General features: G+C 43.9%; 2 protein-coding genes across 4 annotated transcripts in view; one reads left to right on the forward strand and one right to left on the reverse strand.

Annotated features, from left to right (window-relative positions):
• Nucleotides 1-1214: 1214 nt before the first annotated feature.
• On the reverse strand, nucleotides 1215-7894 carry riok2 (RIO kinase 2 (yeast)). Of its 2 annotated transcripts, none has more exons than XM_064296742.1 (10): nucleotides 7759-7894; nucleotides 6879-7017; nucleotides 6541-6657; nucleotides 6141-6316; nucleotides 5722-5810; nucleotides 4856-5047; nucleotides 4667-4759; nucleotides 3625-4158; nucleotides 3208-3304; nucleotides 1215-1490 (listed from the first exon to the last, which is right to left on the reverse strand). In XM_064296742.1, the coding sequence occupies exons 1-10, from the start codon at nucleotides 7795-7797 to the stop codon at nucleotides 1329-1331; spliced, it is 1638 nt and encodes a 545-aa protein (XP_064152812.1). In that variant the 5' UTR covers nucleotides 7798-7894; the 3' UTR covers nucleotides 1215-1328. The 2 variants fall into 2 exon arrangements, with proteins under 2 accessions (XP_064152812.1, XP_064152811.1); XM_064296741.1 differs by lacking the exon at nucleotides 7759-7894 and adding an exon at nucleotides 7202-7391.
• A 123-nt stretch (nucleotides 7895-8017) lies between these two features.
• LOC135233320 (uncharacterized) overlaps nucleotides 8018-27866 on the forward strand; it is a 71105-nt gene continuing 51256 nt past the window's right edge. The window contains exons 1-5 of one of the 2 annotated variants that reach the window (XM_064296739.1): nucleotides 8018-8195; nucleotides 21815-21946; nucleotides 22754-22803; nucleotides 23993-24092; nucleotides 25612-25700. In XM_064296739.1, coding sequence (XP_064152809.1) covers nucleotides 8160-8195; nucleotides 21815-21946; nucleotides 22754-22803; nucleotides 23993-24092; nucleotides 25612-25700 — 407 coding nt within the window. In that variant the 5' untranslated portion in view covers nucleotides 8018-8159. The remainder of the gene's footprint in view (nucleotides 8196-21814; nucleotides 21947-22753; nucleotides 22804-23992; nucleotides 24093-25611; nucleotides 25701-27866) is intronic. The other variant, XM_064296740.1, reaches the window with a different exon arrangement.

Genomic DNA, 27866 nt, shown 5'->3' on the forward strand with positions numbered 1-27866 from the left:
AACACTTCAACTCAACTTTCGTATTGACTTGTTAGATTTAACTCCTGATTTTTTTGCACACCCAGGAAACTTGTGTCACTCGTCTCAGACATTAAACATGGTTTCCCCCCTGCCTATCGAGACAGAGTTGGGAAGCGGGATGTGTTGACATAACCTGCCATCTTCCTGTATAGAGTGGCTTTTGTTTGAGACTGGAGGCGTTCTAACGTAAACGGGATCCATGGGGTCTGGCAGCAGCCCTCTTTGACCTGATTCCCTGCTGGAAGACAGCGGGAGATCACGGAAGGAGGGAGAGAGGGAGGGAGGGAGGGAGGTAGCGGGGCCGGCAGGGGTCAGGTCCTGGACCCGTGAGCGCAGTGGCTCGGAATCCACAGCCATACACACTCACTTTCTCCAGTCACACGGCTACGTAAACTAGCTAATAAGTAAAAACCGTGAGCTGCCCAGAAGAAGGCAGTGCTGTGTAAACAGCCGTAAAAATGAATACAAAGCCAGACATGTTCCACCAGCAACAGACGGAAGTCAGGCTGGAGGCTCGTAGCCAAAGTGAAGGGCTTCGGAGAGATTTGCGGTTTGTTTGCCACAGCTTGGGAGTTGGCTAACCGTTCTGTTCAATAGATGTGCACAGATACAGCCGCTGGAGCACTTTGACCCCAAACACTTACTTCTCTGTCTTCACGTCCCCTAACTTTAGTGTTAAAGCACTGGAATCATCTGAATTTTAATCTTAAATGTCACAGCTATTAGCAAGACAAAAAGTCATGTCTATGTCTTTATGTCTGTTATGAGTAATTACAGAAACTTGCATAGCTGTACTTGTAAGGTTCTTTTTTAGTTTGGAAGTCCACATCATGTAATAGTGTTTATCATACCATCTGGAGAGTGACGACCGTTGCCATGAGAGAAGCGGACAGAAATACTCCTCAGCCAATTCCTTCTAACTGAAGACAGGGGTGGTTCTGATTCTTTTTATATCAACTTCCCAGTAACCAATGATGTGGCATTTCAGAATTCTTGACATCACCTCCAATAGTTTTACGTTCAAATATTGTACAACTCCCATGTCAGTTTGCAAAAGCCTGCTCTTCAAACTGAACTGGTTGATGTCAAGAGGCCTGTGATAAGAAAAATGCTTGCTATAAACTGTATTTATGAAAACTCGAGAACACATTTCTTCCAAATGAGCAAAAAACAAACCATAAAAGGGAGCCCTCTTATAAAATTAATGAGTTTATTGACTTTCACAGACAATGAGTGAGCTAATGCACAAAAGCAGCATCCTGTAAGTGGTGTGTGAAACGATCAGTCCGTAGCAGGCTCCGCCCTCTTTAGCCCCAGAAGGAGGCTGCCTCCAGGCTGCCTTTGATATTGCTCATGTTGTCCCGCCTCGCCTTGGTCACCAGGTTGGCCTCGCCCTTCTGCAGGCGCCGCCTCTGCGCCGACTTCTGCTGCTTGGTGAGCTGCCGCTTCACCTTCTGCTTCACCAGCTCCTGCGAGAGGGTTCGAATAAAACCAGCCAATCGTCAGTCTCCGTCGAGGTCACCTGACCTGATGGATGAAGGTTTCCTGTAACGACTCACAAGGATACTGGGAGCTGTCCTTGGATAAACAATGTGGATCACCCAGGTTTGACCCCAGACCCCATCTACACAGTGTCTGGAAATGGAAGCTACAGGTTGTGAGATTTGTGCCATGCAATCTGATTAGTTCTAACATATTTTAGCCAGCTTTACATTACAGGCCAAGGGTCGAATTGGTTTGAATCCCTGCTGCCAAACAGAGCCACATTTACACAAACACTCTTTGGCAGAAGTAGCTGATGTATTGACAATGTACATGTTCCAGAACCGGTGTGGACTATCATCTCACATTGGTGTCAACCTGATCAGGCTCATAATACAGAAAGTTTACAAACCTAACAATTAATGCTATGCTTCATCTCGCTACTATTAATTTTTAAATATACATCTAACTGGAATTTAATATCAACTCAATTTTTTGGAAAGAGTAAGCATATGGGAAAGTATCTAAGGAAATAGCAAAGACTTAGAACTGCTGCACACTGATTAACTTGCCCTTACAAAGGCACATTTAGAAATGCAATCCAAACACTGGTCACAGAGTTTTATCAAAAAAGTACCCCTTAGCGATTGTGAAACAAACACATGACACAACTATTATTACAGTGATATCGGTGTCTCATGGGTGTTTTTCCAAAAATAAGGAGTATGATTCATGTAGAAGAAGCCAAAGCAGGTCAGCAGTGCAGACAAAGAGAAGCTTGAAGCTGATCCATCAGTAACACTTACAACCCAGTGCAATCACACCTTATATTTAAAGAAGAAAATCCCAAGCGCTTTACGTCAGACATGGCATATCCACTCACGATCATTTCAAGTAAATTTTTGATTGGCAGCTCACAAAATGGTTGGCAATGAAATTATATTGCCAGTTATACTGCATTTTAAACAACCTCTGAAAGGGTTAACTGTGGGGCCCATTTAGCATAGCTAAACTGCAGTGGTTTCCGGATCAACCCCCGCAACTCATCATGGTACGAGCGTTTTCAGGATTAACAGAACACGGTGTGCGATTCACTTCAAAAGATCCTCTGTTGTTTCCCCCACAAGTCATAACCTAAAACCTATCACATGGCGGGACGACGCGTCTGATGGTTAAGAGCGTGCACGATTAGCGTCGTCTGCGTTGGCTGCCCTCGTTCACCTCCGAGCCTCAGGACCACACCGTCTCCCGGTCGACCCACAGCCGGCGTAACCCGATAGCGGCCGGGTCAGGGGGGCAGGAGCAGAGCGGTCCTCAAACTGCCCACTTCCTGTCCCCGGAAGGGCCCCGACACGATCGGACCCAGTGGTCCACCGGCCCTCGCGGGATCACCAATTTTTCCCTTCCTCTACAGCTTTAACGATGAGACCAGTGCAGGGTGCACATTTGGCTTTAATCTGTTACCAATCTTATATTAAACGGATGCATACCTCCCTCTCCCGCACCCATACCAGCAACAAAACACCATATGGGCGAAGAAATCACAGATGTATACTAGACTATCGAGTACACCACTGTTCCAATGGCTTACTATTTAATGAACAATCCTCTCTTTATAAAAGACTCAAACGTGTTTGTGTACACTAAATGTGTACAGTAAATATAGGTGGTCTTGGTTTAGGGATGCCATTTGGCTGTACTGACCGGGGGTATGGTAGAGAGGCTGCCCACACTCCCCACGGTTGTTTCGCTGGTGGTTCTCCTCCTGTGTTCGTTGATGTGATGCAGGCTATCCTGGTCTCTGTGGAGAGACAATCACACTGATCTCAATCTGTGGAACCAGAGTCAAGCAATCGCCCTGGCAACAACCACAACAAACTAGCAGCCTAGAATACTTCATTGTACAGCATGCACTTGGCCACACTTTAATTCCACAACTTCACTCCAAACTGGTTAAATGTGAAATATGAAACAATTGCCTGGTTTGTCACTCCTGGAAGTCTGTGTATAAGAACGTCTATATTACAACAGCAACGGAAAATTTGGCAGAGTGTAAAGGTTAGATTTGTTATTCTACTGTGGTGTCACTAATGGGCACTTAAAATCAGCTCAAGTCTGTACCTGAAAGGCCTGAAATCTTTATTGGCAGCCGAGAGGTTGAGTAATTCTGGACACTGGTCTGCCTCCTCTCGTTCCGGGTCAAACCCCGGGTAAACACAGGCCTCTGGTGCGTGCGGTTCATGGGCCTCTGGCTCTTCCTCTTCATCGGCCCGCGGTTCCTCTGGTTCCTGTGGTTCTTGGGCCTTTGGTTCTTGTGTCTCACGGGCCTCGGTTTCTGGTTCATTTGGGTCTGTTCTGAGGTTGCCGTCATACTGTGCAGTTTCGGGCCCGGAGCTGCCCTGACTGGACCGGGCCACGTCCTCCACCTTCAGCCCCTCCAGCTGCTGCATGGCGTGCCTGAACTCCTCCATATCGCCCTCTGACAGGGCAGCCTGCGCTTCTGAGGCCTGGGTGCTGCCTTCCTCATCATCCTCCTCCTCCTCGCTCTGTCCCTCCTCTTCCTCAGGGCCTGCCGGATGTAGAAGCTGATCGTCCTCCTGCATGTCTTTGGTGAAGCCACTAGCAGAGATCTCTACGTCCAAACAGCACTCTCTCCTACAATAAAATGGATCAAGACCATTCTAAAAATGTTCTTCATTTTAAACGAGCCAGTATTGGTCATTCATTTTGACAAATTACAAAAGCACAAGGAGACAACAGACAAAACTTTTTTTGTGTTTGTAACTTCTGTCTTGTGGTACCATAAAATGCTTCTTAATTATCAAAACATATAATGTACTTATCTTACATTTTTGATTAACAGTGGGTACATATAAGTGGATCAAGTTCATCATAAATCAGCCTCTATAAAGCAAAATGACACAGGCTTGTTGAAAAGAAAAAAAAACATTCCTTAAATTAGGGGTGTCAAACTCAAGTCCTGGATGGCAGCATTTTACGCAGGTATTTGTTGCTTCCTTACAATCAGCAGCCAATTAAAACTATGAGGAAAAGGTATGAAGCCAATCAGTGACCAAAGGATCACTGATGCTGAAACACACCAAAAACAAGGAGCCACTGCAGCCATCCAGGACTGCATTCTGACACCGGTGTCTCAAATTACCTGATGTCTTTAAACGTGGGATGCAGCTCACTTTCATAATTGAACCGTCTGCTGAAGAAATCGCGAATGCATTTCACGTCCCGGTCGAAATACCTAGAACAGATCATAAGGGAAACATAGGAACAAGTGAATATTTGTTCATCGAACTGCACACATTTTCAAGAACAGATTTTTCTGAAGGCTCATCACCATTCGGCATTCAGATGGGTAGTAGACACCATCTGGGGAAAGTCGATCATGGTGACATTGTCTCTGTCGTCCAGCATGAGGTTGAACTCGTTGAAATCTCCGTGGATCAGTCCGTGATTGGCCAGTTTCACAATCAGCTCCATGACCTCACTATACAAGGCAGCTGGATCTTCAATGCTACGAACTTGACATCTGCAAACATAAAAGGGACGTTTCAATAAAAGCTGCATTTACTGCAAAATTACAAATATGCACGTAATCAGTTTGCAGGCTCATTTATGAACAAAACAGGAAATCTCTTTTGTAAAGAACACAAAAACAAATCCCTTCTCTGTTTCAAATCCCCCATCAGTATCAAATTATAACTATTTGCCTGTTGCCAAACTTTGTTCTTTTGTGAAAAATTTGTCCTGTCCATACTAGCACTTAATACATAAAGGTTAAATACTCCCATCAATGAACATTCATCAGCTTCTCTTTGTTCTTATTTTTTGGGCAAACATATTTTTCTTTTTTGGTCAAATTGCCACTGTGTTACTGGAACAATAGTATTACATAGCTGTCTTCCACTTCACAGAGCTTTGCACAACAAATCATTTAATGGACTTAGAACATTATGCTTTTTTAGTGTACTAATAAGAATATGGACTGTAAACCCCAACACAAAACATGACTCCTGTCTACATCTAACAAAACCAGCCTTTAACATAAAAAATAATTTAAAATTATAACCTTGTATAGGGGGATGGCCTGGCTATATTACTTCAAAATGATAGCACCTGTTTTTACAACGCAGAGTAATACAAAAACCAATATTAAAAATGGGTAATAAGATGTAACGGAGGGGGCCGGATGTGTCTACTCACAAAGGATGTCCATTAATGAGCTCCATGACAACAGCATGCCTGTTGTAATCCACTGGTTTAGGGACAGGAAATCCTCTGTCATACAAAGCCTAAGACACAGATGCAGAGCTGTGATGCACTCAGCTGCAGCAAATTAAAAACTCTCACTAGACAAGGGCATGACAACAAAGATTTCAGTGTAATGTGAACATGATGCACTGCAATCAACTACTTTAAAAAAATCTGAAATTAATGCGACAGCATTAAGATACAAATTCATACAAATGATAGTGAGAAATATAACTGCAAAAAAGTAGTATTTACATTCACGATATGTTTCAAGCACTTATTATTTTCCCAATGTTCAATCAGGGCACAACACTTATGCCATTTTTCCAGAGGATTAAGCATCACTTCACAATGCCTCAGGGAGATGGTACCTTCATGTAGGCAAACTCCTTCATTGCGGAGAGGCGAGACAGGTAGAGCCAGGACATCTTGTTCCTGTGCTTGTGGTAATCCCGCTTGTTCTTAAGGTTGCGGAATGACGTCCGCCCCAATCGGTGAAGCTTCAGAGCAAGCTGCTCTCCTTCTGAATTTGCAACAATGTAGATATCTGACAGGTAGCACAAATCACAGAATTAGTCACTGCACAACGCCAAAAATGTCTTTCAACCACACTATACAGTACGATACCAACAAAAAATAGCCATATCTCACTGACCTATATGTTGCACGTTCAAAAAAGCAACTTCTTATGAAATATGCTTGATAATTTGTTGATTATATTTATGGTTAATAAATCTAATAGTACAGCCTAAATTTAATCAGACTTCCTACCTGACTCTTTGCCCACACCCATTTGGTTTCCAACAGACGTGAGAGCATCTCGCGAAGAAAAGGTTTTTAAAGCCAGATAATCATAGCCTCCGTAGTTGAGACGGTAACCCTGAACGGCTAGAGGAAGAAAAACAGACCAGTCATCATTTCTATCATGGCTAAATGCATAGACAATAAAATTGGAATGATAAAACAACAGACATTAAAGCATCTATTTATCTGTGCATAATGTTGGCTTATAATCACAATTCACTTTAGGCGGTCGCAGATCAGCAAGCTAACCGCCAGCAATAGCGACGTCCATGCCTATAAACGAGTAGAAGAGGTGTCATTCATACTTTTTGAGCGTTCGTATACCACCAACTTGTGTTTCACGAGTTCCCTCAGTATCTTATTGCATCCTCCGTGCCTGAGACTTGCAATAGAAGCGATGAGACTCACAGGGACTATTTCATGATTCTTCATGCCCATTTCAACCTGAGAGATATCACAAATAACATGTTGCTCTTAATTACTGATATGTAAAAAGTAACATCATGTAAAACAATAAACTGTCACAAGGTTACAAGCGATATAATTCGCAAAACATTGTGCCTCTTGCGGAACAGATGCTGCCATAGCCGAATATGACAGATATACAGCTAGCTAATTGACTACTTACAGCAGTGAGGACCCGGAAATCGTCTCTGGTAAGATACTTCAAGATTACAACATTTAATTTCCCCATGATCTTACTGCAAGTTCGCCGTTTAATTGGAATTTTGGGTTAATTCAAATGCAAAACAAATCGGAACTGCTACTGTACAGCCATTACAAACACACACGTGGTAAGCGGAAAAGACACACGTACACGCAATACGTAATACGTATTACGTTGTCCACTGACGTCAGATCCTATTTCAGCCACTGAAAATGTTCTGTGGTTTATGTATGTAACAGTTCTGTAGTCATTCAGTTTCTGCTCGGAAACAAAACTTTAAATAAGTGGGAAAAATAAAAGTTTATTCCAACAGTATTATTGAACAGTCGTGCTTTGTGTTAAATATGTCGTTTGAGCTGAGATAATTGATAATTTCAGTTGGACACTGAGTAAGGAATCTCTTTAAAACACGTGGATGGCACAACTAAAATCAACTAATTTAAGATTACAACTGTTATATAATTTTGGGCTTTATTAAAAATAGCTGAACAGAAATAATATTGCTTAAAGTTACATACTTGTTTATTCGCTTCGAGCGTAGAAGCTGTAAACTTCATATAATACTCATTGATCTGTGTTAGCAAGCTACTACACCTTTTTTAGGACGAATATACCGTAACCAGAGACCGTAACTATGACTACAGATATTTTCAGTAGTTGTGGTCATTGAAGTGCGCATAGAGTTTTTTTTTCTTCTCTGCCATGAAAACTCTCAGTACCGGAACTTGTAATTACCTAAAACGTATTAAGTAAGCGGAACTTATTAGCCAAAGAAGGAACAAGCGCTACAGAAATCACTCATTGGCTGCATGAAATCAATGTGCGGCTGATTGATTCATCCGCTCAACTGACACTTTATTTGTTTGCAAGAAAATTGTGGCCGGTATATAGGGTTGTACATTTTCAGCTAGTTAGCTAGATGTCATCCATAAATTCTAACACCAGTTCATCAAAGGTAAGAAATTACCAAGGCTGCCAACATTAGGTAGTTAGCTGCCTGAACTTTTTCATTTGTTGAAATTATGACTTAATTGCTGAAGCAGTGCATAGTAACTCTCTAATTGAGCTACGTTGCTGCTTATGCAATTCAAACAATGGCTAGCTTTCGTGCTGGAACATTCTGTAACTTCACCCTTCAACGTACTTTCTAATATTCTCACCATAACTGCTTACCTAGCATGATTAGACTAGTAACGTCGGATGTACAACTTCCAAACTAGTTATACAGCCAGTTAACGTCAACTGAGTAACTGGGGTTTAGCCAGGTTAATAACGTAAGTACTTTAATTTAGTCACGCTGGTTTTTGAATTGACCCACAGCGATATCTACCTGGAGCAAGCACTAAACTACTGACTTGCACAGCTAGCCATCGTTAGCGGGGGCTCACGTGCAGAGTAGTGTCCAGTACAAACGTTTCCTCATTAACGATACCTAGCGCGTGGTACGGCAAGTTTGCTCGCGGATTTGATTGCTAACTAATCAGCATTATGCGTTGGCGTTGCAAATTAAATGTACAATAAAACGATAAAGTTACTTTATCGGTATTGCAGTACGAGTAGAGATATAGTGCCACCTACTGTTCCATACGAGCGGAATATGGTCCAGTTTCGGAATTAAGTTTACAAACATGTGGTTGAGAAGGCAGGCTGTTGATAAACAGATCGCCAAAACAAAGGGGCAGATTCATTCATTCATGCAGCTGAGGCAAACATGCGTGCATTAGATTTTCAGTACCAGGCTATCCAGTTAGGTTAGCCCCTGCCAATGCTGCAGTTTTTTTGCTAGTTTAGAAAAGCAGTGGTTTTGCAATATTCAGCGAAATGGCATGGTTTAGCTTTCAGATGAATTAAAATGCACATCCAGTGTACGTTGGTGTCAGGCAGCTTCCACGTGCACCCATTTATGAAGTTTTTTGAACGGACCACCTTTTATTGTAAAATGCTGAAATGCAAATCGGAAGAATCCAAATAAAGGAGTTGCTGTTACAGGTAGTAAATGCAGAATGAATCTATGAAACGACACAATGGTCTTGTATCCATGGCCAAGTCATTGTCTTTGTCATAATTTTGAACATATTGTACGATGTTTTAAAGTACTAAGATTTTATTTATTTTTTTAAAGAAAAAGATTAATCTGTGTTGGTGCTAGTGCTTCCCACAAAACCAGTGATCAGTTGTGACCTTAATTTAATTTGTGAAGTGCCCTCTTTACTTCTGTTTGATCAGGCAACTTTTGATGAATGCATTCTTGGGATGTTGTATGCTCTTAAAAGGAGTATGCTAGCATATAGGCCTAACTAGAGTCAGTGAAGGTAATGTGATTAAAATGGGATGATGCATAATGTAATACAATGGAACAAAGAGGCTGTATACAAGAGTTGAATGAGCATTATTTTTTTGAGTCTACCTAGTAAGATGTACATTCCTATAGTAGGTAGATTTGAGGGGAAAAATGAGTCAATGGACGATTAACAAGGCCTCATTCTGTGAACAATGATGCTGTTGCTAAGGACCAAATACTCTGCATTCCATCACGGAAACATTTATGGAAGCTTTAGCGCTGTAAATGCGGTCCGTAGCAGCGTTTACACTTGGCTCTACAGTCACAGATAGGGCTCTGTTTTGGAACCGTAGTCTGGCCGTTTGGATTTATTGCAAAACCCGTTAGCTTTTATACAGGCATGGAAAGAAACCGCAAATTTTTCATGCATTCTGTGACGGGCCAGAAACGGCTGTCGATTCTGGTGAAATTCCCTGTACACTTTTATTTTGCGTTTTGTGGCCCAACAAGTAGCCTGCCCGAGTTCCGTGGAGAAGCTCTGGGCGTTCTAGCCAGCCATGGTGCTTCGCTGAGAAAAGCAAGGCTTTATTCTGCCTATAAGTCGCCAAAAGACTTGTATCATTTTATCTAGGCTAGCCTAAAATATTTAAGTGTTGATTCCACTTCCGGCAATGTTTGCAAGTACAATTTCTGCGGCTCAAATGCAATTAAAATCTAATCGGCTGCTATGAACGGATGGCTGGAAAGTAGCACGTATTTTCATGCGATGCTGTGGTTAGTGCTAGTGGTAAGATTCTAAGGCTGTGACGGAAGTCACACATTCAGTTGGAAATACTTGGACAGGCTAAACTGTTGTGGTCACTTTCTCTGAACTATAGCATGGAAATTTAGGGCCACACACGCTTTGAAAATGAAATGCAACGCATACTTTTTGAGCGTTCCTAAATGCTGATTGTAAGAAAAGCAGCATTTTATTTATGTAGGATATGCAGGCCCACTAAATCATTAAAAGGCCAAAGCATTATGTTATGACCATGGCAGAACTACTCTGTAATGTGACTGCAGTGCACTATGACATGCAAGCCTCTCTTTACTGCAGTGTCCTGCATTATTAGTTTACAAGAGTGCAGGCGTGCTCACATCCTGCTCTGAAGCAGCCACTTACTGTCAACTCTGCTGTCTATCACTACAGCATCACCGTCATTGGCTGACTCTTGGGTTGAGAGAGGAGACGAGCCATCTGATTGGGTGAGGTTATGGGTAAATAATGTTCTGTGAGGCTGCTGGCCATGGTTAGCACACTAACATGGTCAGGTTTCCGTACTTCACCCGAGAGCAGGAGTGGACAATCCCGGTCCTGGAGGTTTTTGTTTCCACCAATTATCCTGGATAAATGAGCTTATCGGCTGTGTACAGCAACACTAGTTCGCTCATTGATTAGATCAATGTAAAATGTTGGGGACGCGAGCAGTCTTCGGCTGTCATTCATATGCTAATCTAGAAATGTAACGAAAATGCCTGATGGCGTAAATGTTAGGGCTAATGAGCTAATTAAGGCCAGAAGTTGGCATGAAACCAGAAATGGATATGGCCCTTGTCGCCCATCTCTGACCTAGGGTGCGTCACCGCCTGGGGTGGAGAGTGGGTGGGGGGGAAGGGGTAGGATACAGTATAGCCTATATTCAAAATGTAGGCAGATATTTAATGACAGAACATTTCCTGAGCGACTGGGCTGGAAATCTGCCGAAATCTGTGGTTGCAGACGTAATTTAAAATACATTTTCAGGGCTAAAGTAAATACTGGATTGTTATTGCTGGCCTTTTGCATCCACGCGGTAGCCTGCCAAAAATCCCTAACATGAGCCATTACAACTGTCAACGTGTCAGAAAAACCCTTTTTTCACACTGAGAGGAATAGTGGTACCCAGTATAGATCAAACATTTATACACATGCTGCATGCACATGCAAAAGACGGCTGTTTCTTCAATACAGTGTGCACTTGCTGTACTGCTGAGAACAGCTCTAGTAATTGTGACTCAGACATAGGTTAATGCATTGCAAAGTGCTTTACCACTACCACTCCACTTAAAATACAATTGTGCTGCTGTTCATGATATCAGAAAAAAAATGGAGAGTAGACTAGTCTGCTAGACAACATTAGATTGTCAGCTCTGTCACTAACAAATCATTGGTCCATGGAGAGAGCACTACATTACAATAGTTAAGTAGTTTTTTTTCTAGGCATACTATGCAAAACTTTTTAGCTTTGCTGTGGTCCTGTGTGTGCAATCAAAGAAATCTCCTCCTCCGTCTTCATCCGCGCCTACTCACCCTGAGTGCCCGACTGTGGCCATCTAGCTACCTAATGTAGCTAGGTGGATAGCTAGAGGTAAAGTTGCTTACCTGTACAACTGAAAACGCGTCTACTCCAGCTCCATGTTGCTTTTAATCCCCTTTGTGAACTTCAGCTGTCGCCATCGACGAGGTTGACTTTTTCAAGCTAAAATTCCTGCGTAGTATTACTTTAAATCACATTCATGGGAACAGGGCCATCACCTGAAGAGTAAGTAGGTACCATGGGAGAGAACATGAATCTGAGGCCTATCGCTGATGGGCCGTACAGAAGCCCTTCACACGCTGGCTTCCTGTAGGCAGTGCAGGTACACAAGCACGTTTACAGAGCCAGAGGCACAATGCAGGGACACCGCTGCTTACGGGCAAACTCACACCCCGTGTGAGTTCGATTAACATGTTTGTTCCTGTTTGACAAGGTCACGCAGGTCTACTCACTTATGACAGTACTCTGTTTTCTTTACATCTGCTTAATTATGGAAATTAAATATTAGCCTGTCAAGATAACTGTCATTGCACTCTCTACCTTGCCTGAGAAGAGTTTGACCATTAAAAAAAGGTAATTTCCCAGCCTGACCTGCTTGACCTGTAAAGACCATCCACAGAATTTGGATTTCCATCCTGCATATGAGGGAACATGGATGGGTTACACAACTGCAGCCATGCAAAACACAGACGAGTCATTCATCAGTGAGAGACAGGAGCCTCCGTCCTGCCTGAGATTAATTTTGGATGTTATTTCACGGAGAGCTGTACGTGTAGGAAGTGCTCGCATGACACGCTTGGGTCCAAAAACAACCTGCCAGGCCCGTAATGATGACCTCGCCGGCGGGGGCGTGGGTGCCATGCGACCGGGGTCCATCACTCATGAGGCGTGGGGATGTGGAAAGCTTGGGTAATCACCCTGAGGAGCAGGGGCCAGCCCTCTCTCCCAGAGCTCTGTGAGGGTGACTCACGGAACGGCTTCAGAGAGAAGGCACTGTGGTGTGGTTCTCCAGGCTAATGCATGGTTAGCATGGCAACCAAACTTTTGCACATGGCATGTCCCTAGGTCTTCAGTCTGAAATGGGTGTGGCTTGCAGTGGGCCTGTCTCGATTTGCTCTTACCAGATCAGTAGACTCTAAATAAAGACCGAGAGCTCAAAGATGCAGTAGCACATGTGGCCACAGGGCGGCACTGCAACTCCACCCCAAGGAAACAAATAAAATTGCCATCATGTGACTACTAGGCCTGAGCCAACAAATATAGCGTTGAAGCATGCTGTGTCTTTCTGGGGCTGGGTGTGCTTTAGGGGCTGCGGTTTTTCTGCCGTCTGTGTGGATTTCTGAAGCTGCTGTCCTCTCCTACCCCACTCAGTTTGCCATGGAAATATGGTTTTGAAAACCACATTTTGGTTTTCAAAAAAATAGGACGGGTGGACAAGCATCTACGAATCTAATATTATATGGCTATATGTTTTATATATGTATGTAAGGTCTATGAAGTGAGAACTTAGCCTAAATCCTGGACAGTTTTAGGAATTCAGTTTGAAATCCCACCTGGACAGATATTTTCAGTACCAAATGTCTGGGAAAAGGAGGATGTCTGGGCGGCCTTGTAGAAGTTTAGTATTCCTCCGGAAAGGCCTCAGACCGGCCTGGGATGACTCTTATTTGAAAGCACATGACCGGGTGAAAGGATTACTGCTCTCCAGTTACGGAGAGAGAACAGAGTGCGTGATTGTGATGCGATGGCTGACCACAGTCATAGAGCCAGTGCGTGAATCATGACTCACGCGGGACTCAGGAAGCGCCTTCTGTGAGGAAATGACGTCGCCGGCAGCTTCGCTTTCCGACCTCCGACATCGGTCGCTGTTGACGAACTGAAAAGCGCTTCGCTTTTCTTGAAATTTAGAGGGGGGGGTGGGTGAATTTGTGCATGCCTTCTCAACACCGGATACACCCACCCAGCTCATGGGGTGCGGGGTGTTTTCTAAAGCGCGAGTGCCGCTCGTTTGGGCCGTGGTGCTAACAGCCAATCCCTCCGGGTGTGCCGGTCGGCTGATCCTGCCCAATGCAGTGGGACAGCTCAAGGTACCCGACCTGGCAAGAGGTGCCCTAAAATGCATGACATCACCCCCAACAGCGCCAAAACTTAAGAGGAAACAGGACAGGGTTCGGGGCCCGGGGCCCAGGGGTCCCGCTACGCTCCGGTGCGTTTCGCAGGGCAGCGTGCGGTGACTGAGCTTTCTGTTTGTTGTGGTTTCCCTTTGTGTCGAACATCCTTGTGTAACCGACACTGAAACAAAGCTTTCTGTGTGCGCATCGCTCCACAAACATCTACGTCTGAAGATTTCAGCTGTGTCCTCCTGTTCTGATTTGATGAGCAGTGGATGAGTCCCACCACTTGCCTAATTTAATCAGCTTGCCACTCAAATATAATAGAAAGCTAACAATTTACAATTGTAGTTTAATTCAAAAGAGGATGGTTTGATTGTTGGTGAAAGGGTGTATGGAAAACGAAGAGGTAACAGTACGTCCAAAGCATCGAGTTTTTCTATTTAGGTGTATTTCAAGCACTTTCTGCTCTTGGCTTTGTGTGAAAAATTGCTTTCCCAGCTGGGTTTTGCACCACAGTAACTCTTGAAGTTGGCGTTAAAATGCAAGCGAGGGTGTAGATGTGGCCGTCCGATCTCGCGCCGCATTCTTCTTCCGAAGCAGACCCCAGCGAACACCCGGGGCTGTTATTTGGATAGCTCCCCTCGACTTGTGCTGATGAAGCAGCCGGCCCCAGGGGCCTCTACCGTCCCCCCCAGACCCCCCCTCCCCTGCTCGGAACAAAGCGGGCCCCCGAAAGGAGACGAACCGACCCAGCCTCATCGAGCTTCACCGGCCGGGAACAAAAGGCGCGGGGCGACCCCATCTCTCCCGGCGAAAACGTCCCGGGGCCCCCCTCTCCACGAGCGAGCGCAGGGTTCATCCTCCGGTCACCCGAATCTGTCAGTTTAGCACGTCTAAAGCGGCGGTCGGCACCCCGGCTTTTTTTTTTTTTTTTCTTTTTCGCCAGGAGGCCCCCAAACATTGCCTGGCTCATTATTCCCCCGGGGAAGGTCGCGGCCTTGACCGTCAGACCGGAACTGCTCACTAATTAAGCCCCTTGTTTTGGCACTGGAAGTGTCATGTCTGCTGGACTTCCTGCTGGGATTAATGCTGCCCGTGTTCACTTTTCATAAGCGTGCAACCGGGGGGGGGGAGACTCGGCCCAGGTTTCTTCAGGGGAAGGGCCTGCAGCGCTGCCGCCGCCGCCGCTGGCTGTTGTGGGTTTAAACAAGGGGAATTTTCCTTTGTCCGCCACCGCACCCGGGGGCCATCGCTTTCAACGGCGGATCTCCAACTTTCCTTAAGCCCTTTTGGTCTGGGTGCGTTTTGGGGCCTGGCGGTCTCATAGGCCGGCCCGTTTGTGAATTTATCATCCCGCAGCCCTCCAGGTCCAGGATGACAGGATCAGAAGCGATTTCATGCGGTCCATCATATTTCTCTTTTTTTTTTTTCCTCCCTGCATCCTTCTCTTCCCATTCTTTTCAACTGGCGACTTGAGTGAAGTTCTTTAAATTGGCAAATGGTCTGCACACACATGCCCCCTGTAACACAAATGAAGATATGTGAACTTGGACTACTGAAATTGCAGCACTAATCTTGCTGAACTGAGGAACAGGTGTGTGATGGTGTGAAACGTATGTTAATATCGATTTTTCAATAAAGCCTGTAAGCTTAAAGCAAAATTTTAAACTCTTGACTTAATTTAAGTCTATTGTTCTGTTCAAATCATTAGTATCATTGGTACTGACTAACAGGTTACTCGGTTGGTTTGAATGCATTTTGCGTTGTTCCAAAAACTGCAGAAAAAAACTGCCATGTTATTGAGAAACACAAGCGACAGAAGCAGTATTTGTGAAATACTGAAACGGCCTCCTGCCGCCAGTGTTGGCGTGGACGGTCACTTTATGTTCCTTGAATGCTGCTCCGCTTGTTTGCCGTCCTAAAAGCAATGGCTTAATGTGGACAGAGTGATGTGACTCAGCTTATCTGAGCTGCTGCTGATGTCATCCAAACACATTAAAAATCACTGAGTGGACGTTTGTTCCTGGCAAGCGAAGTTGGCTCTTCTTACGACAGGCCCTGGAAGGCGTGTGCAATATCCGCATGAACGGGCACTGCTTCCAAACCAGGAGACAAAGCTCTGCAGGGGGAAACAGTCTTACTGCAGTCAGGTTGTCTCAGTGACACCGAAAGCAGGGTTCGTGAAAAGTAACAGTGACATATTAGAGGTAGGCCTCACCAGGGTCTGTACCAAGCCATTCATTTGTTAGACCCACACGTAGCATGCCTCATTCAGCTATAAGCTGGGTTAAAAAGCAATGGCCTCTTTTGTACCTTTAGCAATTGATTTAACTTGGTTTACAGTGATCTCTCGTCTTTCTACTGTAGATATTTCAGAGCGTGTTAGGCTATTGTTTGTCATTAGCTACACTTGGCAAAAGATGTAGTCTGGTTTAACCTCCAGGAGAAGTGAATTCTGTAATGAATTCTGTGTATGAGTGCTGGACCGTACACATACAAATCAGTTCACATTCATTTAAGTGAAAATTTACAAGACACAAGTGGAGATATTTGTGTATAGTAAAACACATTTGTAATGTGCCTCTTGTTTATGGATAATGATGCCCAGATTTGTCAGCAATATTGAGACTAATCTCTCGCCGTAGGAAAACTGTAAGAGCCAGGTTTTCGCTACCTGAGGCACTGGGATTGTGTCTAATTAGTTTAATTACTTCAATTAGCTTCCGTGTTCCTGCCCCATCGTTACTGCAGTTCAGCACACTGGTCGCCGGGCAAGCTTCTGCACTCATGCTCAAGGCCTACGCCCAAAATCTCAGAGAAGTCCCATTTCGCAAAGCCCATCCAAGAGCAACGGAATATCTGAGCTACTTTCTGAGGTTTGTACTACTTCGTCTGCTGATGGATAGAGAGCACCTCCTACAGCTGTCATTCCTCTGTCCTCCTAAATCAGTTTGGGGGGTCCTCCCGTGTCTCGTGTCTGGGGAGGACAGGAGAATCTGACTCCATCAACACCGTTAAAACGACACAGTGGTTGGCACGTCTCCCACACGGGACACGCCCTATTCCAGTTCCCGTCCGCACTGGCGCGCCGTGCGGTGGTCGGGCTCACCAGCCCTCCCTGGTTCCAGCTTCTTGGACTGGCACGGGCATGATCTCATTTCTCCCTCACAGAACAGAACGACCCAAATGCGGTGCAGCATTTCTGGGAGTTGGGGGTGCAGGATAGTTAATGTGAGATTAATTGGGGGATTTGGAAAGGACAAGATCCTCGGGATCAGTACTGCCTCAATAGAGCTTCGTTTTGCCTCTTCTGTCAGAGCAAGCATGGTGGCCAAGTCATATACACAGCAGTCATAATAGCATAGACCTAATTTGGCACTCAAGATCCACACAGAGATACTGTTGTAGTTTTGAGCGTGCATAATCGCTTGTGCTTGGATTCCTTAATGTAGCTTTTAGCTTCCGATAAGGCGAGGCAGGTTTTATGACCAATACCTTAAAACCTTTCTCCAAACAGCCTTATCATACACTTTTATTGTCGGGGATAATCATTTGGCTGTTGACTGAATGCTGTGAAAATGTCAGAAACAAGGTTCGATTTACCTGAAGGGCTCTAAATATATTCAGAAATATGGGCTGCTTTTTATGATTTGACCAAACTTTTGCAGACTACTGGAACTATATTCACTGAACTTCTGCACTGTTAAGGAAAGAAGTTGAATAACTAGCCTACATAGTGCTGTAAGTAACCTAAATAAACCTTTGATTCACTGAGGTCTTAGTTTGACAATGACGGGTGGATGACAACAAAGATGGATGAATGAAAAAGAAGAACAGTTGGACCTTAAGAGGAAAACACCATCAGACAGGATAATTTACAAAGAATTGGCTTTTGAAACAAATTGCTATGTTCAATGCCGAGTTGAATTTTTGGCAATTACAGCTGTCTGTCTACTCTTCAGAAATGAACATCTAGGCCTATTCTTTCCCAAGTGTCCAATTTACTTTCAAGTTAGTCAGCTTGCTATGTATAGAGCCTTGGATAAATTTTTTCGGTAATTTTATAAGCTTGCTGTGCAGTTTATTTCAAATATATTGGCCATTGCTGGGCAGGTATGGTAACCTTTACACCTCAAGATGTAGTGTTTCATTGACTGCCTAGGTAGTGCTCTCACGTCACCCATTTGTCTAATTACTTGACCCGCGTATAGCAGCTGAGGTTTGATCTTTTCAGACATGAGGGAAGTGACGGAGGTTGACTGAAGGCAGCTGAGACCCTGAGTTCCTCTCAGGCACTGCCTCAGGCACAATGTGGTCTCTGGTATTCTGTCCTCAGAAAGGCTCATTAAGAAAGAAGTCCACACACACACACACGCACATTATGGGGACACTGACTGTCACACAGCACATGCTGAAATAGCCGAAGAGACAGAAACATTTCCATCTGAAGAGCTCGTCCTTGCAAACCGGACAATTGAAACATTACATTTATTTGGCAGACCAAATAACTGAAACAGATAGACAGCTGACAAATACCTTTTATGAAACGTATTTCTGGCCATGGGTCATTCATTTTCATTCCATAATGAAATTTTCATGATGAGAAGAAACAGGCCTCCTCTCCCCACCCCCCGTACAGTGCCTGTGGGCCTGGCGTGTCTGGAGTGTTAGCCTACCAACTGACCAGACCACGGTCGTGGTTTTTCATGAGCTTCTGCATTTAGAGCAGGGATGACAAACTCCAATCCTGAAGAGCTACAGTCTTTGCTGGTATTTCTTATTTCCTTTCAGCCAGCTGCCAATGAAGGCCTTGAGAACAAGGCGTGCAACTTTTTATCCAATCAGTGACTTAATTAATCACTCGTACAGAAATGCGTCAAAAACCAGTGAACACTGCGGCCCCTCAGGACTACAATCTGATGCCTTGCTTTAGAGCATCATGGTTCTTTATGTGGGACCTTTCCTTTGATGACGAAATGACCAGATTGTGGAACAATGACTTGCCCTTGCAGCATTGATAGAGATTTTCCTACTGCAGTCTGAACTTGGCTCTGCGAGGGTTTACGGCTGATGAGTTTTACAAGGAGGGTGGAAAGTACGAAGACCACAATAAAGAAAAAGAGCCCAGGCTAGTTTATGAGGTACAGGATTGTAAAATAATATTGCCGTTGATAGGCCCATATGTAGTTCGTTACAAGAAGTTACTTTATGAAGTCGGTAATTATTGAATTGGCCTGAGTTTAAAGGATTGGTAAAGGACATTTCTCAAGTATAGTGCAATATTATCAATTAAATTTTCTTACCCATCACATGTTCGGCTAACCTCTTACATTTTTATCAAGTTCTTAAGTGACATCTTGGTTAGGGCTTAAGGACTTGGTTTTCCCTGTAATGAATGAAAATTGAAGTTGACAAACAGTACTGTCGTCCTTAAATCTGCTTACTAGGCCAAATCACAACAGTGCTTGAAATTGGCTTTTGAAAGTCAGTATTAGGCTAAATATTAAAGCTGGATAGTTTGGTTGGATTTACCAGATGTGTAAACTTGGTCTACCTCCCATTGAGTTGGACAGCTTGTAAGCAACTTGGGAGGTCTAACCAAAAGCATTTTTTGAATACATAGATACTTTCTGCAGATGGTTAATTTTACGCTATAACTTCATTTTATTTTCAGGCTTTTATTTCGAAGTGTGCTGTCAAAGTACTGCAGTTTGTTTTCATAACATGGCAATGTCGTTTGTTGTTAAGTTTCTGCCATAAATCCTTCTGTGCACACCAGCATAATAGGCTACATGTTGTGTTGGGTTGTAGACTATTCTGGCTTAATTATTTTTCATGCTCTCTGTACCTACCTAGGATTAAAATACTGTAAATTTACATTTGACCTTGTGCATTTTGTTGGTAATCTGGGTGTAATGGCAAAAAACAAAAACAAAAAAATATATATTTTTTTTATTTGGTAGGCTTATATTTATGAATTTTATAAGGATCTATACAAGAAAGAAAAACTAGGTCATGATGTAGGCTAGCATTACAGCCTAAGACAATGAGATATGGCAGCTGAATTTTCTTTAATCTAAATCTGAATTGGTTTTGAGAGATTTTTAACTTCCCGTGGAATGGCTTATATTGGCCCCGACTGCTTCCTCCTCATTGACTTTAAATGTGTCAAAGATGTCTCATACAGTCTTTAGTGCGGGTTATTGTTATTCGGTGCACTCTGAGTAAACAAATTGGCCTGTAGCGTTAACACATTTCAGTTGATAGGACAATTGAGCCTTTGGCATGCCTGAGACGGTCTCTTAATGAGATGGGTCCTGTGAGCCTCGGCTACAGATGGAGTGTGTAGAATCGCGGGGCAGGACCCAGCTGTTGACCAGTAAGTCTTCCTCTCGACCTGATGGTCCACAGGTGGAAGCGGAACGAGCGCAGACCTTGGCACCGGCGTGCCGCTTCACGGATTAGCCATCGCGCCTTTTTCCCAACGCGCTTTTTTCGGGGCCAGATGTGTCCAAACGAACCTTTAGTCACGCTCCGCGATGGCCGGGTTTCCTCCCCCGTCTAGATCTGGTGGGAATTCAGCTGGGGTTTTTTTTTTTTTTTCTTCAAAAAAAAAAAAAAGGAAGAAATGGGTCATTCAATTTTGTCCTGATTTCTGCCCCCACCCTCCTCCTGTTCTCTCCCATGAGATAAAATTGAGCTGGGAAGAACTGAGCTTCTTATTTGGTTGGGGTGCAGGGGGCAGCCGGGGATCGGGACAGGGGTCGACGAGAGAGCACGGCTGAAGGCGGGGGGCTGAAGTCACGACAGGATGTGCAGGCCGTAAATCATCATTAATCTCCGAGCTCCCAGGGCCCGTGCAGGAAGTGCAGGAGAAGCCGGTGCAGAGACGGAGGAAAAAACGATTTCAACAGACTGCCCGAAAAAAAAACTGAACTCTTTTAGGCCACAAATCAAGCTAACTTTTAGGAGAAAATAAAATGATATGCTAGCAAAAGTCAAGTTGATTAATCGTGGCCTTGCAGTCTTTTTAGTATTTTCATTGGACTTTGAAGTCCTGTGATATCGAAGATTAAAGAAACATGAGTGATTCGAGAGCATCCACATGTGTCATAATTACAGAGCACAATGCTCATGATTTGGATATTTTTAATTGCTGTGGAAATGTTGCAGTGACTGGCTTGTCAGAGTTGTCTATTTCCATGTTTTTCCAACTCATTGAGCTTATCGGTATCCACAGGGCCTCCATCCAGGGATAAAAATCAAAAAGAAGCGCAGCTTTCATCATTTTGAAACACTGCTCAAGCTGCCATAATGGCTAAACCTGTGCTCTAGTTTTTTTTCCAGTCAAAAATGACTACACTGTGCATGTATGCAGTAGTTAAGTGGGCTAATTAAGGTCTGATTTCATGTTAGAGTAAAGAAACAAAACCAAACTAATGTTTTGAATTTTATACAGCGATAAATAGAATATGGAACCATGTGATTTTAACCAGATGTCCATCTGCCTGAAGCTGATAAGAGGCATCCCTGTAGAATGCTGTTCTTCTCGTAATCACTGTGGAGGTTTGTAATTTTCTCAGGCTAAATTTGTGTTCATGGTAAAGGGTACATCGATTTGATGCGCATTTTCCGGATGTCAAGCGTACTAGAATTAAACTTTCCATGTGTTTTGAAACTAGAAAGTACTCTTCATCTTGAGGGGATGATAATTCTCAGCTGTGAAGGTAAAAGTTGTTTAACACATGTCAGTGAATGCGTGACCAAAAAGACATTTGAATAGGAATACCAATCGAATGCGAGTCAAGGCTAACTGGTTCTCTTGTATGCATTTTTGTAGGCTGGACGGTCTCTGGCCAGTTACTGCTCAGACAATGGCCTGGCATCTAGGAGCACCTTTAAAACTTCACTTGTGGATACCGAGAACGATTCTGACCTCAAGCCTTTCCTCAAAGGTAACACCAAAGTGGAGGTAAGTACATACTGATATTCTACCGAATATCAACATTTCAAAATATGGCCATCTCTCCTGTTTTTGTCTCCCTTCAATGGCTTCCTAATGCCACTCTTTCAAATTTGAGCGCTGGTGCTAGCTTGCTGCGAGGTCACTGGTCCTTCCGTTAATCAGACCTTTCACCTTTCAGACCTTGCACTTCAGGTTGTCTTTTAGCCCCCCAGTGGTCAAACGAGTTGGTGCTACTGTCAGAACTACTGTCAGAGCCGATCGCAATTTTTGAAAGCTAACTGAAAACAAACTTCTTCAGACTTTGCCTTTGTTCCCAGAATGGCATGCTGTATACATTGTAACCAGTATCTGATCTCACCAGCCTTTTAGTGAACTTGTGTGTAATGCTGGCCTAAAGCTTTTTCATATCACTGTGTATTTCAGTATGGTAGGTACTATTCACATGGTAGTATGGCACCATGTAATACTTTCTCTTCTCTAGGCCTTCTTGAATTACATTTGCCATGATACCCACTTCTACCACAAACTGGATGCAATCATTTACCATATACATACAATATGTAAATGTTTGGAATTCTAATGCATGCTTGCAGTGGTGTATGATGCATATATTCTTTTTTAAACCTCAGCTTACTTGAGTACACTTTAGAATGCTTACTGATATTGCATATTTTATTCTGCTTGCCATGAATTGGCAGAGTGTGTATTTAGTTAGATGCATGCTATTGCAGTGGTACAGAATCGGTAATGAGAAATGTTCCCCTTGAGAAATAAGAATAATATTCAGTTTTTTTTTTTCCTTTTTCATCTCAGAGGCTTCAGAGAGAGAATGCTAAGCTGAAAGAAGAGCTCGAGGACCTGCGGTAAGGCGGATTTCATTTGTATTCACGCCATTTGTACAGGATTAGCCGGTTTTAGCTGTGAATTTTGCGAGTCGAGTCTGGGCTGTCAAACATAGCAACCAAACTGTTGCGCTGTTTTCCTAGTCGAGATAACAGAACACAAAACACACAACACTTGCCTTGGTGGCGGTGGGCGTGAATATGCTTTTCATTCTCAGTCAGTAATTAAACTATCTAGAATGCTGTCATGGACGAGTAAACCCACTGTCTGCTCGCTGCAAGAATACTTCTGTGAATTATTTAGACTGTTTATGTTTTGGAGGCTGGAGACCGCTTCTCGATATTTATTCATTTGTTTTTTTCGTTCTGCCACTACAAACGAAATTGCAGGTATGTCACATACATGGGACATGTTCACAAACGGCCTATTTAGCATCAAATACAGGACCAGTGTAGATTAGCGGAAAAGGCTGGAAGCTCTAGTTTTTGTGCACAGAGTCACTTTTGTGCGCGTAGCTTCCACCTGCTCTTCCAAAAGAAATACGCACCTGGCACAAACGCTGTTTGCGTCTCGCGTCTGAGTCCTACTGTACGGCACAGCTCATTTAGAAATATCAAGTATGACATTAACATAACTGCCCCGAAAATCTTTATAAATAAAGCTGTTGGTGTTTTCTTCTTTTTTTTTTCAGTTTAGCTTTTTTTGTCAGGGAGTGGGGTACACTTGTGAGCATTTGGAAGGTTGGAAGCAGCCAGGTTTTTTTAGTTTTTTTAGCAAACATCCCTCTCACTCACTCACTCACTCACTCACTGACTTCAGGAGGGATTCCAAGCCACCAGCAGGTGGGAAAACAAAATCTATCACCCTACTGCCTCGCAAAACACGCATGGCCTGCGCCGTGTTTACATAGAGACTGACTGCATCCCGGCTTAATCGTTTAAGGAAATGTATATCAGGCCCTGAGCACTTCTGTTTTCCATATCAATTTTAGCTTGGACCGACATCCCAATCCGGTTTACTGCGGGAGTACCCTTCTGCAGTAATGCTGCAAATATTTAGTTTCCATTTTTTTTTTATTGGCGGCCTTCTTCCAAGCCCCTGTTGAAGCGTGTTTTGACGATAATGTTGGTTGATGAATCATACTTGCGCTAGCCAGGTAGCTGAGCTACCGGTGCTGTCTGAGGAGTTAATTCTGGTCTCTCCTCTTAGGATCCAGTATCAGCAGCTGTTGGATGAGGGGAAAGAGGAGGTGTTTGATGAGAGGAGAGTCAATCTCCTGAAGGCTCAAGTGATGCAGCTGGAGAGACAGGTACAGTAATCGTGAAAGGTGTTCAACTCCCCCTTGAAATCACTTCAGTCAACTAGGGAACGAACCAACCCCATTAACCAGTTAATGTGTAAGATCACGAATGTGTGATTAGAATGTTCTTAACTGAACAGTCTAATGCTGATGTCACATACGCTACTGGTAATTGAAAGCAATGGAATTCTCAACACTGACTTCACAGGGTTAAATATTGTACTTGTGTATGTTGACCGTTTTGATGGAATCACAAAGCGCCATTTTAATGTCTGCCGTTTTGCAATGGTGGCTTTTATTGCAGTTCTATCCTCATCAGTGTTTATTTCTAAACTATTTAGCACCTGTGCAGCAGGGCTTTATGGCATTAAAAACAGAAGGGCTATTTTGTTTCATTGCTATGGTAATTAGATAGTAGTAGTAGTTGCAGTGCATTTTTAACTCCTGGCAAATTCAGAAAGGTTCTGGAAAAGAGAAATACTCATGGACAGCTGAGGTCAAAGGTGACCATATATGTAAATTTCTTTTGGAGTTCTGGCAAAAAAATAACAACAACTGCCCTGGAAGCTGTTACCATAGCAGCAGTCCTGACATAAATGTCTCATTTCAGCAGATAAATGAAAAATGTAGTTGCTTCTGTTACTGTTTGAGCATCAAAGAGCACAGTGACTGTTTATTAAACTACATTAAATCATGTGATATCAGTTTTAGCGAATAGCCCTTTCAGTGTTAGCTGCTAGTTTTTTTACCAATAAAATACGGAATATACTTCTGAACTTTTCCTTACAATAAAGTGTACATGTACATATCTGAGCACATTGACTTAAGTGAAGGCAGCTATTACAAATGGCAGAGCTGAGAATACAAAGAGAAATGTGAAGGTTGTGCAGGACGTGACCAGGATTGGCCGTCAGCCTCTGTGTGACGTGACCGGATTGGCTATTGGCCTCTGCGTGACGTGACCGGATTGGCTGTTGACCTCAGTGTGAAAACCTCTGCCCTTCACTCCCACCTGCACCCTCTCCAAAGTCACTCAGGTAGCGGCGAACGGACATGATTATAATTGAGATTCCTGGGAAGTCGGCTGGAACTAGCCGTAGCGCCAGCTGCCAAATGCAGCAGGCTGGCGCAGCGTGATGTTTGCACAGTGACCATTGTGCTTCTGCCGTGTGTTCATAAGCAGGCACGCTGTAGTTTTATTGCAGGAATTTTCCAGCCGGCTGTGGCGATGGCTAAATCCCGTTTGCCTTTCCTTCTGAGGTCTGCTCGGACACTTCTTCCTCTGTGTTTGTACAGGGATTTTCATAGGACCTTTGTGAGCACTGGTCAGAATATTCTGGGAAAAAATAAATATGCGTTTCATTCAGTACACACGCAACACCAAGCGCAGCGATTGTAAAATAACTGTAGCAGTACAATGCTATCTTTGCATCCAAGTTCATGATGAAGACTTTGCCATTTGTCAGTCTAATTGAGGCAATATTTGGAGTCTGTTTAGATGCATGTTTTAAAAAAAAATCTCTTTCAGGTTATTCTCTTGTCTGAAGGATTGAGTTCCCAGACGAGTCGCTGTCTGGAGGTGGAAAATGCCCTTGAACCCCTTACCGAGAGACTGAGGTACTTCACACAAGCTTCAAATCAATAGTGCATTTGGGGAAAGATTTCTTCAGTAAAGTAATGTGCTAGAATCTGTCTTTTACCATGAATGCACTTTGCTTGGTATTGTTATACAAGTGACTGAAACCTGTTCCAATATTCATGGTATATTTTGGAGTACCAGAGATTCAAGCACATTATTTTGGTCCTGAGTATACTGTATTTGCATATAAATATATCAAGATCTCTTTCCTAAATTTTGTAAAAATGTTTGTGTTTTCGAAGGTAATGATCTGATTCTGATCTGATTAAATAGTCTGATTCTTCCCAGACTACTTAAAATGTCTTTTTGTATTTGCATGTGCATAGTTTTCCATTTACTGTAGTGGTGTAGTCATCACCTTTGAAAATGAAAATGATTAAGAAGTAAAAGTAACTCGCTGCATTCATCCATGCCCAGAAACGAATGCCTGCGAGCAATCACAGTTCCCGGCTAAGTAAAGCAATGCCGCTCGTTAGATAATGTTAAATTCATGTCTGAAGACCTATATATGTGGTAGGCTGTGCTGTATTCAGATACGGACTTCTTACGCACTAATCTGATGTAGCCATTAAAACCACAACCACTAAAAAGGCTCCTCATTTAATTAGTCTGGAGGCCTGTCTCTCAATGCCAGGCCGATTTCCTTCATAGGAGCTTCGTCAAAATGTCACATCGTATTTTTTAAGACGATTGCCAGTACCTCCGCGGTCATCATTTGCAAACTACCTGCAGACATAAATCGCTTCAGCCTTCAGATCCACGTTTTCTAGTTTACGTGCCGTCTTGCCGCGGTGCCCGCGATTACCGTCAATTTCAGACGGCCCGCCCGCTTAGCAAATCCCCCGAAATAGCTCGGGGAGAAGGTCGTTCTCCATCGGCCTCTTTGTGAACCGCGGCGTGCCACGGAGAGAGCGAAGGTGAGCCGGAGTGCAGGCAGAAGAGAGGTGCATCGCTGGGGAACGCAGGACAGAAGCGGTCGCTCAGATGCGCAATCACAGACACGTGTTTAGCTGCCGGGAGGAATGACAGCGTTGCGAGTTTTCCCCCCTGAGTTCAGATTGATCCTGATGTACTTCTTGTCCCTTGTGACTGAAGAGCAATTAAATGTCAAAACCGTACACGATTATGCAGATGTATAAATTTAGCGGATAATGTTATCAGGCAAATCAGTGCATCGCAGTGCTCATTGCGAACAATGTCACGCCTCTCGGAGTCTCTCTGATGACAAGGTGAACCGGAACATTCCGTTTTTATAAGGCATGTCGTGTTCCTCGTGCGATTTGTAATGAGCTGACTCCCGGGCTAGATCATCTTGTTTACGGAGGTAAATCAAGCCAGAGACTTTCTGTTCCAATGCAAATGTTTTCGGGAGGAACAACATTCTTCTCTGGGCTGCTTGGAGGGCACCTTGAGGTTTGAGGTTACAGTACTACTTGTGTTACAATTCAGGTTTAGGTGTTATATATATTCTCTGTGAAGCATTCAGGTTATGTTGAGAATGCCTAGTGTCACTCAAGGAAAAAATGGCTACACGAGACAGTACATGATATTAGTTCAGTATTCTCTGGAAAGAAGTCAATGATAATAGTGAAATTTGTCCAACCAAGCACATCTTTAAGATGTTTTTTCCAGTTCAAAACCAGAGGCGCGCGTTCTGAGGGCTCCTGCTTTGAAGTAGAACCCATTCGGTGGCCGTGTCGACTGGGCCGATGTTTATTCCTCCCAGAATAGCTGAAAGCGGCCTTGTGGCGGCGTCCCTCGCGTAGCCTCCCCACCCCCTTGGGCATAACGGCCTCATTGAAAGACGGGTCGTTTCCTCGGACGCCTCCAGGCGATCGCACCTGTTGCCCGTCAGCGGTGTGGGGGCTGGGGGGGGCTTTCCTGTGACACCTGCCCTGCTCCAGGCCTGGTTCTCCTCGCTCTCTCCTGGAATAAGAGATGATGGTGAGGTGTCGAACCCCCCCCCCCCCACCCCCCCACTACTCCCAGCTGCGATGAACCCGCGCGATACGCCAGGGTAATCTTTTTCCCGCCCTGTAAGAGCTAAGTGGCTGTTCGCCCGCCGCTGATCCACTTATCGCCCGAGGATTACGGCAGTTGGGCCCGGCGTAATTTCATTTCGCCCCGCTTTCACGGACCCAAAG

This window comes from Anguilla rostrata, chromosome 10, assembly GCF_018555375.3.
Source record: "Anguilla rostrata isolate EN2019 chromosome 10, ASM1855537v3, whole genome shotgun sequence".
Taxonomy (NCBI): domain Eukaryota; kingdom Metazoa; phylum Chordata; class Actinopteri; order Anguilliformes; family Anguillidae; genus Anguilla; species Anguilla rostrata.